Below are 13,054 nucleotides of genomic sequence, written 5' to 3'. Positions count from 1 at the left end.
TAAGGCATGCGCCACCACTGCCTGGCTAAGTCATAGGTTCTCAGGAAATATCCACTACTGATAAAAGTCAGTGTATAAATACATACTCAAACTCAGGATTAAAAGAAAAAAAAATCTATAGCAGGGGGCAGGGCTAAGAAAACACGGCAACTCTTTATTCTATTCCATGCAGTTTCCTGTGATTCATCTCTAAAATGTTAAAGAGAACAGATTACTCGGGTGTGAATCCATGTAACAGTATGGCTACGATTTCTAATAAATGGCCTGTATCCTCAGGAAAATGGCCTAGAATAACTAACTGTGTGACAAGTACCATGGACACCAACCCAATGACACTAAATGTGTAGCGCAGCTTACAGGATCTTTCTGGACTACACAGGCCAACAAAGACTTGTCAATAAGAAAAGTTCACCACCCGTGGTTCACATGCAAAGCAGGCAGAGAAAGGTTCACAGATGACACCTCCTCAGCAACTGACCACATTAGTTCTTGCTTTAACTAAAGTTGCCCTATTACCAATTACCTAAACAGAACAAGGTAACAAGCACGGCGAGGCTTAGCCATTCTAGAAGAGATCTGAGGTACTTCAATGGTGCCCTCTGGGTAGTGGCAAGAGACTTGGAGAGGACATAACTGCATTGTGTATGTTCACAGGGTTCTTTGGGGCTGAGCAAACATCCCACTAATATGCAAAGTGTCCTGGAAAAGGGTGGAACCAGACTCTCAGCAATTTCCTAGGTAAGACATAGGAAGTTGCTGGCTCCTTTTATAGGGTCTTGTCTTATCTTTTAGAGACCAGGAGGATGGACCTGAAATCCATGGCTAGCATTCAAAGAGCACACCAGTGCCAAAACAAGAGGCAATAAAGAACCAAAAGGACTGACTCATTTCACAACTCCGAGGGCAGTGACAGTCACTACTGATGTGATCGGCACAGAGCCAAGCTTAAGTAGACCCACCTGGATTTTCCTCTCTGTCTGGGAACTTAATTTGAACATTGTAGTCCCGAGTAATCTGCTGGATTCTTGAACCTTTGGGACCCATGACCGATCGGTGAAACTTCTGGGGTATAGCACATTCCACTGTCACTTGAGCTTCCTGAAAATGGGCACAAGAGCAAGCAAAGGTCAAATTCTTCAAGTCAATAATAACATCTCCTTACCCTCCTAATTTCTCTACTAGTTTGATAACCTTTAATGAAGTGAACCTAGCGACCCCAGCATCGACCAGGTAGAAGGGCAGGTTCTAGTAAAACAGATACCCACAACCGACAGCACAGTTTTCATTACACAGATTGGATATAGAATACCTGCTGTACAGCCAAGTGCTGCCTCACTGTACCAGTGCCCATGAGACACTAGTTACTGGTGGGCAGCCACATTAGCCTAGCTAAGACCTTGTGTTGTCATAGCCTTAGACTTAGTGAAGCTGCACCAGGCTATTAGCAGAAGAGGCATAAGGCTTTGCAAGGAAGACCATGAGGGATGTGGAAGATGAGGGATGTGGAAGAGGGGAAACAATGGCTGTCTTGGTGCTTTCATGTGACTGGTCAATGAATTCACTCTGACACACAATGGTGATCACAACCCCATCAGAGCCCCTTGGACACTCACCAGATCCTCAATGATTTCCTGAATGCGCTTCTTGGCTGCCTCCACACAGTCCTTGGCACCCTTGAGAGTGACTTTGTCACTCTGCGTGCCTGAGCGTGGGAAGCTGACCATCACTCCACCATATTCTTCAGCAATCTCTCGTAATACCTGTCCTCTTCGGATAACAAAATGGCGGTGGTGTTTGGGGTCCACCAGCATGTAGTCTTCAACCACATTATCCTGTAATGTTAGAAAGAGTTGAAGATCTACTCTATCAATGGCATGAGCAGCACTAAGACTTGCTACCTACCAGGTTCTGGATCAATGCTTCCAGCTCCTTTTGGGCCTCACGGACAGCATCCTCCTTTCCTATGATTGTGATCAGGTCCTGGTCCTTATCCTCAGCAGCCGGAAATATGATGCGGGCTCCAGTACTGTCACGAACCTTGCGGATTTTACCTCCCCCTTTGCCAATGAGGAACTTGTGGTATTCTGGCTTGGCTCGGATGTCCACAGTAAAACTCTTGGTTTGCTGCAGAAACAAACTTAATGTATGTTTGCCCCACACAGCCTGCCTGGACCACAGTGTGTGAGTAAGAGTACGGAGAAATAGGTGGGCTCTCTTCATGTACCTGCAGTGTGTCCCGTGTCTTAATCAATGTCCCACAACCCATGGAATCATCACACCTTTTGCCTCAAATGGTCACCCAGACAAGACTGTCATTGTTTCCTCCACAGACATGAGAAAGATGCAGAGACTACCCTGGTTCTGATACTTATCAGCTAAATTTCTCCAAGCCATTTGTTACACACTAGAGGCTTGCCAATGTGTGGTGGCACACTGTCAGAGTGTATGCCCTGAGGAGAGCAGGATCTACTAGGCCATGTTTCTCCTGCTTTTTCACACTTTCAGAGCAAACACACATCAAGTATTGCATAGGCCAGCCCTGTTCCTTCCCATAGAGCAGTAGCCAGCACACAACAGCACCTCACCAGCTAGAGCTTAAAAAAGAGTCACCATCCATAAAGGTTACAGCTGAGACTGCCCTCACCCACGGTAGCATAAAGCCCTGTTTCACAGAAAACAGCCTAAGCAGGGTACAACAAAAGCTGGACACTTCAAGGTCAAAGAGGGATCTGCAGGGCTAGCTTGACTAACTGTGGATGTTACCTGACCCACAGAGTGAAGAATATGGAAGAAGAAATGACTGAGTAGTATACACAATTTGAAGAACTTATTTTTGTTAATTTTTTTAAAGCACTGGTTTCACCAAGTATCACCATAATAATCTATTACTCCTTAGATGAAGATGTTTGCAAACAACATTTAAGAATGAATGTGGTGGCAAACACCTGCAATCCCAGTATAAGAGGCTGTGGCAGAAGCATCTTAATATATTAAGTATGGACCTGTTACACCACAGAAGTAAATCAACTAGGTGGATCCAGCAAAACCAAGAGGTTGACTAAACATTCACAAACAAAACAAAAGCATATAGGATACCAAGCATGTCAGTGTGTCTAGACCAAGTACCTGACAAAAGCCAAATTCCTCAGTCTCAAGCTTGGAGGAAAAGGGAACATCTGTACTTATTGTAGAGTATTCATGGCAGACTACATCTAAGGGTCAGCTACGCAAGGCCGCCCCTCAACCTTTTCCACCAGATGCTAGGGGAACACCTGTGCCTACTCAGACACGCGAGCTTTACATAGAAGACAAAAATATACAAAGATGTTATGGGATTTCATAATTACTTTGTATATGTATGAATACATGCCGACCACAAGAAATTAAAAATTTTCATCTATAGTATCACTAAAAACAGAAGTAACAGTTGAGTGCATGTAGAAAACAGCCTAAGCAATTTTTAATAAGAATTTTTAGTGTGTGTGTGTGTGTTTGCATGCATGTGGGTGTGTGTGGTGGTGGTGCTCAACATCAACACTGAGTGTCTTCCTCAGTTACCCTCCAGTTTATATTAAGATAGGCTCTCTGTTTGAATCTGGAGCGCCACTTCTGCTAACAAGAATTACCATGATGGTGCCAGCCATCCTGCTCTGGATGCCACAGTCTCCCAAGGATTAAGACTATAGACGGGCTTCCATGCCCACCTGGTTTCTATATGGGTTCTGAGGATCCAAAGTCTAGGCCTCATGGTTGTGTGCTAAGCCAACTTCCTAGACCCTAAGAAAAAATTCCTTTTAGATTAAAAATAAGTATCTCTGCACATATCTGTGCACATGAATGCAACTGCCCTCAGAGGCCAGAAGATAGTGTTGGATCTTCGCAGGCTGTGAGCCACCCAGTGACGTAGATGCTGGGACCTGAACTCTTGTTCAGAGACTAAGAGCAGTAGGTACTTAAACTATTTCTATTCTGTCCCGCAACCCAATAATTAAAAAAATAAAGTTAAAAACCAAAGAGACCATACTTGAAAGAGTCCCTATCAGCTGACATCAAAACTTCCTGTAAGGCTGGCCACCTCAAATCTATGGTAAGAGTCTATATTCGGATCCACAAGATTGTGTTTGGTTATTTTTTTTTTTTTCTTTTTTGAGACAGGTCTCACTATGTACCCATTACTGGCCTGGAACTCAGGGATGTGCCTACCTCTCCTCCAGAATGCTAGGATTAAAGGTGTGCACCACCATGTCAGCCATGAGGGACTGACAGAAGGACAAGGAAAGTCAATGGAAAAAGGTGGTGCTCAACAAACTTTGATGGTAGTGGGGGGTCAGAGGACGTCTTATCACAACCCAGAACTCGATCAGAACCTATAAAGCTGTTTCTGACCTGCCCCAAAGAAAGAGCACTGAAGGTTTTCCATACCAAGAAAGGGAGCGTTAGCAGTGCTCACCTTCTCCTCAGCCAGGTGCAGAAGCTGCTTCTTGGCCTTTTCTACATCTGAGGAAGGACCCCTGATGACAACAGTGTCACTTCCAGAACCTTCCACAGGAAAGTGAATATGGACACCACCACATTCTTCCATGATGGAGCGGATCAGACGGCCCTTTGTGCCAATAAGAGAGTTGTGTAGTTTGGCAGGGATTGAGACTTCCACCTCAGCTATGTTGGCCTGAAATCAAATAGAACATTAAGAGGAAAAAATGACACTGTTGTGTGGTAAGAAAGGCCTGAAGGAAAGAACGTAACTTTGAGTTTGAAGAAACAGGAATGAGGATAGACAGTCCAAGCTGTGCTGGGTAGAGGTCAGCAGTAGGGCCTACAGAGCATATCAGGAAAGCCATGACTTTAGACCATGTGACGGGAAAAGTCACACAACAGGGTGATTCCAGGACTGTGTAAATATCAAGATTATCAAACTGCACAATGTAAATACGTATAGATTACTACGTGTTAATTTTTTTAAAAAAGTTACACACGTGGAGGGCAAAGGACAATCAATCTGAGGTGTTCATTCCCATCAGCCACCTTGTTTGAGAGACAGGGCCTCTTTTTTTATGCACTACAAATGCTAGGCTAGCTGGTCTGCAAGACTCTGGGGATCCTCTTGTGTCCAATTCCCACCTCGATGTATGTACACATACTGAATCAAAGATGTGAAAAATCTGGCTTCATATGATTTCTGAGATTCTGAAATCACATCCTTAAGATTGCTTAGCAAGTACTTTATCCACTGAGCCATCTCTCTCCAGCCCCAGAAATGATTTTCAACAGTATAAAATTAACAAAAGGAAAATATCTAATGAGCTAGCACTGGTGTCATGCCAAGTAAGAGTGACCCACGGAGGACAAGTGGAGAGCTGCAACACTTGACAGCACTCCCCACGCTTAAAGCTCAAGTCTTTAACATGAGCCTGGAAGACTCTGCTAGAAACTGTACAAACAGGAGATGGATAAGGAGCCCACCAAGAAATATTTCCCATTACCAGATCTTTCTGGATAGACAGAATCCGGCTCCGGGCAGCTTCACAGTTGGCTCGCTTGCCAGTGATAACAATGGTCTCAGAGTTGCTGTTCTCTGCAGGAAGGTCAATCTTGGTGTTGCTCTCTTCACGAATCTACAGGAGAGGCACATAAGAAGATAGTTTTCCTACAGTAGACACACATGAGCACAGGGCTGGGAAGGAAAGCCGGCTCCTCTTTTTAATCCACAAAGGTTTTAGGACTGGGGCAAGATGACCCGATCACCTTTTTAATGTTTGCGCCTCCTTTCCCAATGATATTCTTGTGAAACTGTTTGAAGATCGGTACAGAAATTGAATAGCTATTTTCCACCTTAAAGACAAGAGGACTCATGTCAGAGGGTCAAGTCTCCCCTTTGTCCCTGAACGCAGTATGACTTAAGTCCAGACTACCGACAGACTCAGCCTACTTTTCTCCCCACCTACTTGACTATCATGAGGAAAATAAAATGAGTCGTATCATCTGATTAACTTGGCCTATCAACCTCTCTCTCCCTCTCCCTCCCTCCCTCCCCTCTCTTTCTCTCTCTCTCTCTCTCTCTCTCTCTCTCTCTCTCTCTCTCTCTCTCTCTCTCTCTTTTGGTTTTTCAAGACAGGGTTTCTCTGTATAGCCTTGGCTGTCCTGGAACTCACTCTGTAGACCAAGCTGGCCTCGAACTCAGAAATCCACCTGCCTCTGCCTCCCAAGTGCTGGGATTAAACGGGTGCGCCACCACCACCCGGCGGCCTATCAACTTATAGAAAGTACCCACAGAAAGTTCTATGGAAGTGGCTTGCCAAAGAATTTGGAGCTCTTTAACATAGACTAAATGTAGCTTTATACAACATCCTGGCCGAGTAAGGGAGAGATTCAAAAGTTGATGCCAAGGCCTGTAGGCCCTGATACCATAAAGAAGCCCCAGTCCCCAGTAGCTTCCTGGCAATAGTTCAGTGATGCCTCTCAGGGGAGGCACAAAGTACAGTGAAATGCTGTATGACCATGAACCATGGTGGTCTGTGGTTTTCCCATCAATTCCTTTTTCTTACTTTCCGAACCTCTCAGCTTTAAATTTTTATTTCTACTTTTGAGAAAGACAGTCAATTCAGTAAATTACTCTCTCTTCACCTGTGTTATCTCTCTTTCCTTACCAAATGAGGCAGGCCCTCTACCTGGATATTTGAAGATCCTCTCAAGGAAAAAATAAAAGGGGGTTGGGGGGAGGTATGGTAAACTGGAAACTCCCACATACTAGTTGATCATGAGGATAGTGTAAGCTAGACATCAAGGTCCTGAGAGGGGTGCTACCACCTTTGTTCTAAGCCCCTGAGACAGCAGACCACCCTTAGAGCAGAGGTCCTGCAGGTACTCAAAAACCTGTGGGAGACCCTGCTCCCCAACCCCAGAGGGTGCATAAAGTCACCTACCAGGTCTGCAACCATTTTCTGCATGTACTTAGTGCATTTTTCCACCTCATTCTTGGGGCCTCTGAGTTGTACAATATCACTTTTTTGTGCTGGGTCTGGAAAGTTGATGATAACCTAAAACAAATCATCGGAAGACAGTGCATAATTATTCTAAGACTAAGTTTTGGGGCAGCAAGATAGATCAGTGGGTAAGGGTGTTTGCCACTGATCCTGGTGACCCGAATTCAGAGCTCACATAGCAGAGACCAACGCCTGAAAGTTGTCCCCAGAGCACGATCCATACACTAGCTGTGGTATGGGTGCCTATGAGCATACGTTTTAAAAAGTGAAGTAATGAACATTTCCTAAGTGAAGACTGCTATCACTTCTACAAGTTAGAGAATGCCTTTGGGGTTGGCAGTGCAGTTCAGAGGCAGAGCACTTACTGTATACACAAAGCTCCAATAAACAAATGGACGGAAAAAAGGAAGGGAGAGAGGAAGGGAGGAAAGAAGGGAGGGAGGGAGGGGAAGGGAAAGAAGGAAGGAATGCTTTAAGGAAAGCTTTACCTCTGGAAATTTGTCACGAATTTCTCGAATCCGTTCACCTTTCTGCCCAATGATTGTGCGATGAAATCTTTGTTCAATGATTAGATCCTTGGTGCGCTCATTTTCCTAAAATATAGTATATAATATCATATTTTATAAAATATATAATAATATATATAATATATAAAATATCTAAGTGGATGATGCCATTCATCACAAGAAAGGCTACAGACTTCCCATCACCACACACCATGTGTGTTGAGTAGTTGTCTATAGCAGCCTCCTGAAACATCATGCCATCAGGAGTGCCTATCAGGATACCTGCTTAATCTTGCTACATGACATTATACTTGAGGTGTGCTATGTTCCTGAACATAGCACAGTAAAAGAATGGATTGCAGGGTTCTTCCGTCATTTAGTGCAGTCACAGTAGCATTCACCACTAAGAGTGAGCAAGAAGCACTAGTTCCCACTAGAACAACAAAGAGGTCAGCACCCTCATGGCAGGGAGGCGCTCTTGAGTACAATGGGTTTGGACTACATTCCCTACCTGGATAATTAGAATAGGCAGATGGAATCAGAAAGAATACCCACCAGCCCATAAAACGTTTTCAAGAATTCCAGTGGATCAGACTGGTATCTGATAACAGCAATCAGTATAGGCAGAAGACATTCCAGGGCAAGGTACACAGGGCAAGAGGCCAATAATAAAAAGAGCAGATCCTGGCCTGGACACTAACCCCAGGGACAGTCAGAGGACAGCAGAAGGCTGGACCTCATCTTGGATTACAGTAAAAAAAAAAGTAAAAATCACTTCCCATGAAACATTTCTCCCAGGGCTGGAGAGATGGCTCAGTGGTTAAGAGGACTGGCTGCTTTTCCAGAAGACCTGGGTTCAATTCCCAGTGACCACATGGTAGCTCACAACTGTCTGTAACTCTTATTCCAGGAGATCCAACACCCTCACATAGACATACTAAATACATTATTTAAAACAAAACACAAAACATTTCTTCCAGTTTGAGGCTCTTAGCATGGGAAAGAGGTCAGAACATGAACTGGAACTAATTCTCAGGTCTTAGTCAACTTTTTTTGGACTCTTAAAGGCCATCAGTGACTTTCATGTGGGGCCAGTCATGACTGCTGTATTTGACAAGTAAAAGAGTGGTCTGGCTCAGATAGCATGAATCCCATTACTGGGTGTCCCAGGTCCATAGGGAGTGAGACGCAGTGATTCTATTCTCAAGTCTGGCCACACAGAGTGTCACCTCCTGGTGACTTTTAAAGTCTAGAAATGACATCCCATCTGTGAAGTTGTAGCCAGAGACATGGGACCTTCGTGCTCATCTAGCATTTGGGAGGAAGAACAAGACCATTGGTGATCTGAAGAGGACAGCAGAAGAAACATGGCTCCAGGTAGTCAGTAAGATGTGCTTTGGAGAATTCCATGCTCCGGGACCACAATTCTAGCAATGTTTTTCCTCAGAAGCGGCCAACAGGCTCAAGCCAGCACCTCTTAGGCAGGGCTTGGGTGCTTGGCTTACCATGCGAGAAGCAAGCTCCAGCAGCTCCCGCTTGGCCTGCTGCACACCCTGTGGGTCTCCCTCAATTCGGATCAGGTTACTCTTTTCGCTGTCAGGGGGGATGCGCACAGACACTTTGTACTGGTCTTTGATTCTGTTGACTTAGGACAAAAAGAAATACATCTTGAATATCAAAGGAATGGCAGTCTACTAGTGACTGACAGCCAAGAGGATGAGGGTCAAGCTTTCATATGCCCAGTAATCAAAACAACAGTACGAATGTTTAACGCACAAACAAACAAACAACCTGGCTGTGTTCTTCACCAGATTGTGAAGGTTTTAGGTCTTCCAGCTTTGAATATAAGCTGTGACTGCCATAAGAACTTCAAATGAATGTGTGATGACTAGTGTCAATTAGTATGAAAAATAGCTGGTCTTGAGCATATATATGGTCTCAGGATATCTAAAATATACAAGGTACTAATATGCAAGTAAAATTGGAAACTAAATACATGCCTTAAATAAGGACATGACCACCCTAGGGACCCAATTAACCCTGGAAAGTTAGGGTCTCATTAAATAGCCCTGGCTGGTCTCCAACTCAGAGATCTGACTGCCTTTGCCCTCTTGAGTGCTGGAGTTAAACGTGCACATTTAAAATTACTCAGGGTCCCTTCACGGGATCACGGTTTTGGGGAGCAGCATACTTGGAGATATGCTGCAGGGCAAGTGTTAACCCAAACTGAATTGCTTTAATGCCTTTTGCAAAACCGAGTTGCAAATATCTCCTCCCATCACTTTCTCCGGACAGAACATGGTGACCTGTCCATTGTACAGTCAGGAAAAGTGAAGCCTAAGATGGGCTCCACAACCAGTAGGTGATCAGAGGAAGTAATCTGGTAGGACCGGTATGACCAGCTGTTCCAGAGTAAGTAAGAGGCGGAGGTGGGTTGGGGAATAAGCAGCAGATTTCAGATTATGGAAGAAAATGAGGGTTTGTAACTGGCAGAACACAGTACTTTGACCATGCTACAGGTCTGTGATTCCAAGTGAGCAGAAATGAGTTTCAAAATTGTACGATAGTACTTCTTTATATCTATTAAGGAAACCCCACAGTTAATTAAAACAAAAGCAAAATTACAACAGCAAGTTGATGGTGTATATATTCAAGATTCAAGCTACCTGTGAAGTAAGTGCCAACTGAGGTCACTTTGCGAGGAAATTACCACTGTCACGAAAATGGCACAGATCTAAGACTACTGCCATAGAGGATGCATCTTTAATAGACGACCGTGGATCAAACAGGCTTAGATTTACAAGCAACAGAAACATAATACAAGGGTGCAAGTCATTAGAAATCGCAAAAGGATCTGCTGAGACTCTATATAGCACAGGGCTGTTTCAAGAACATACAAGCATGTCTTATAGAAGTATAGCCACACAGAAAACGTAGATTTAAAAAGGACCTGAGTGGTGACATACACTATAATCCCAGCTCTCAAGGACCTGAGGCCAGAAGATCACCAACTCAATTAGGCTACATAATACCCTATCTAGGTACAGATACCCTGTTTGTGGCTGAAGGACTCCTTGGGCTAGCACTTTCAAGGGTCTGGATTTAATTTCCAGCACTCAACCTGGGTCGGGGGAGGGGAAGGCGGCTCACTTGAACGTATTATTGAAGTCAGTGCATTCTTTTGCTGTTCCTGCAATCTGAACTAACAAATCAAAACCCTATCTTGAGATAGTGTATGAGTATTCACTTAACAGCAATCTGCTCTGAGTTCACGGACATGGTCACAAGCCTGGAAGGTAACTGCAAGAGCCCCACAAAACTGGTGGGCTAAGTGTAGCAGGAGGGATGAAATGCACAATTTTCAGCTAAGGAGGGCTGATTTCCAAAAGTGACAATTTACCTTAGCCAAAAGGGAAAAGGAAAGTGGTCTCTTTAGGAAGGGGGAGGAAGTTGCATCAATTTCTATGACAGTAGTACTTTGTCTGACCCATCGATGCAGCACTCAGAAGGCTGAAGCAAGAAAGTCATGAAGGTCTCAGAGAGGCCCCCCCACTAGGGCTGCAGGGTGTTGGCCTGCCATCCTGTCAGCCTTACTCACTGTTGGCTCCACTCTTTCCAATGAGGTGTCTGTGGAATTTATGGTCAATGTTGATCTCTACATAGTCCATCCGATTAATCTACAAGGGAAGAACAAACACCAACAGATGAATGCTTCTAGTTCCAAGATGTGCCTGGTCAATTAGAAATTCAGAAGACATCAAACTTGCCCTTTCTTTTCTTTCTTTCTTTTTTGAGATGGGGTTTCTCTGTGTAGCCCTGGCTGTTCTGAAACTCGCTCTGTGGATCAGGCTGTCCTCAAACTCAAGAGATTCACCTGCTCCTGTCTCTTGAGTACTGGGATTAAAGGTGTTGCCACCACCACCTGGCAGGACTTAACCTTTCTATCTCAACAACCAGGAATTGATGTAAAATTGTCCCCCTCAAAGGTGATCCTCAAAGGTCCCAACCTCAAAATAGTTTCCTTTACCCAGAACTCTGGGGCTTCAGGCATCTTCTGTTTCCATCACCACCCACAGAAGACCGAAATGACAAGATTTCTACCTGTCTCACCCTACCAGAGCCTCCCTTGTAGCTAGCCAATGTCCTACTTAGAGGGCACTTACCAGGTCTTTGACCATTCCTTCAATCTGTTCTTGGGCTACATTCACATCCTCTGTGGGGCCCTCCAGGGTGATCTTGTCCTCACCTTCTGTGAACTCAATGTGAACCTAGCAGACCAAAATGAGGGAAGGAATGGCCAAAGCCAAATAACACACTGGTGTGTAACTGTACAGGTAATCAGAGTCTCGTCCACCAAAACCACAAAGAGCTGAAAGGAAGGACTGAAGGGTGGCACTAAACATCAGGGTCTGAGGTCTGACACACCCTCTGTTTGCTGAGAATAGGAGCTGGGAAGCCCTTTGTGTACAGACATCACCACTGTTCATGTTCTCAGGAACTGTCTTCCCTTTTGGAAGGCAGACTTCACTTTGCTTATATAGAGTAAGACAGATGAGTCGGACAAAATTTTCATTTCTTTTTCATCTGTATGTGTAAATCTATGTGCCTAGGAACCTGTCTGTAGGAACTTGAAGTAGACGTCAAGGATCATCATCCCTGATGGTTCTTCCACATTATTCAAGAGGCAGGTTCCCTCACTCAAAACCAGAGAATTGTTTCTACCTTCTGAGATTAGAATTACAGGTAGGCTGCCATGCACACTTGGTGTTACTACGAGTTCTGAGGAGCCAAACTTTAGTCTTCACACTTTCTCAGCAAATGCTTTAGTGGCTAAGCTATTTACTCAGCCCAAGGACAAAAATTTTAAAAACAAAGCGATCGAGTCAAACTCACTTTTCACATGAACAGGCCACCTCTCGCTTGTTTCTACCATACAAAGGGAAGGTAGCTGGAATGGGAGAGCAGTTTGCCTATATCTAAGTAAGTCATTAATAATTCTAAGGATAGAAAACCTGAAATGACAAGCAAGTCAGACAACACTAATGTCAACAAATAGGAATGAAAGTGACAGTGGTCTCTGCTGTCTCCTGGTAAGAACAACACAGAGTATGCGAAGGTTAGTTACAAACAACTCAGTTCCCATCCAAGTACCACTCTTCAAATTACTATGAAATCATTATACTGTAATTACTAAATTCACAGCTAAGACATTTATTAAACCTATTAATAAAACCCTCTCTGGTTCCAAAGACCAAAAAATAGAGCATATGCCGAGAAACATTTACTATGCTCTTTCATAGTTACTATGGAAGGTAACTGTATCAACAGGCTTACTGAAGCTCCACACTGCTCCAGTCTTCAAAGCATCCACAAGACAAACAGCAAAAACAAAACCATGGCAGGCAATCTCAAGATACCAGATTGAAAACATTTCCCTACCTTTGGCATTTGCTGAGTGATTTTGGCCAGGTTCTGCCCTTTCTTACCAATGATGAAACGGTGAAGCCAGGAAGGGGCAGAGACTGAGGAGACTGTAAAACTGTTGGCCTAGGGGAAAAACAAAGC

General features: G+C 44.2%; 1 protein-coding gene across 4 annotated transcripts in view; it reads right to left on the bottom strand.

Annotated features, from left to right (window-relative positions):
* Hdlbp (high density lipoprotein binding protein) overlaps positions 1 to 13,054 on the bottom strand; it is a 75,055-nt gene that overhangs the window by 9,352 nt on the left and 52,649 nt on the right. For all 4 annotated transcript variants that reach the window (XM_034521345.2, XM_076914707.1, XM_076914706.1 and 1 more), the window contains exons 9-20: positions 12,929 to 13,036; positions 11,653 to 11,757; positions 11,088 to 11,166; positions 8,995 to 9,134; positions 7,472 to 7,576; positions 6,924 to 7,037; positions 5,746 to 5,832; positions 5,484 to 5,615; positions 4,451 to 4,669; positions 1,903 to 2,124; positions 1,614 to 1,832; positions 960 to 1,098 (exon numbers count right to left, since the gene is read on the bottom strand). In XM_034521345.2, the coding sequence (XP_034377236.1) occupies positions 960 to 1,098; positions 1,614 to 1,832; positions 1,903 to 2,124; positions 4,451 to 4,669; positions 5,484 to 5,615; positions 5,746 to 5,832; positions 6,924 to 7,037; positions 7,472 to 7,576; positions 8,995 to 9,134; positions 11,088 to 11,166; positions 11,653 to 11,757; positions 12,929 to 13,036 (1,669 nt within the window). The remainder of the gene's footprint in view (positions 1 to 959; positions 1,099 to 1,613; positions 1,833 to 1,902; positions 2,125 to 4,450; positions 4,670 to 5,483; positions 5,616 to 5,745; positions 5,833 to 6,923; positions 7,038 to 7,471; positions 7,577 to 8,994; positions 9,135 to 11,087; positions 11,167 to 11,652; positions 11,758 to 12,928; positions 13,037 to 13,054) is intronic.

Source organism: Arvicanthis niloticus, chromosome 17 (genome assembly GCF_011762505.2).
Source record: "Arvicanthis niloticus isolate mArvNil1 chromosome 17, mArvNil1.pat.X, whole genome shotgun sequence".
NCBI classification, from domain to species: domain Eukaryota; kingdom Metazoa; phylum Chordata; class Mammalia; order Rodentia; family Muridae; genus Arvicanthis; species Arvicanthis niloticus.
This window is presented reverse-complemented; position numbering and strand designations above follow the sequence as displayed.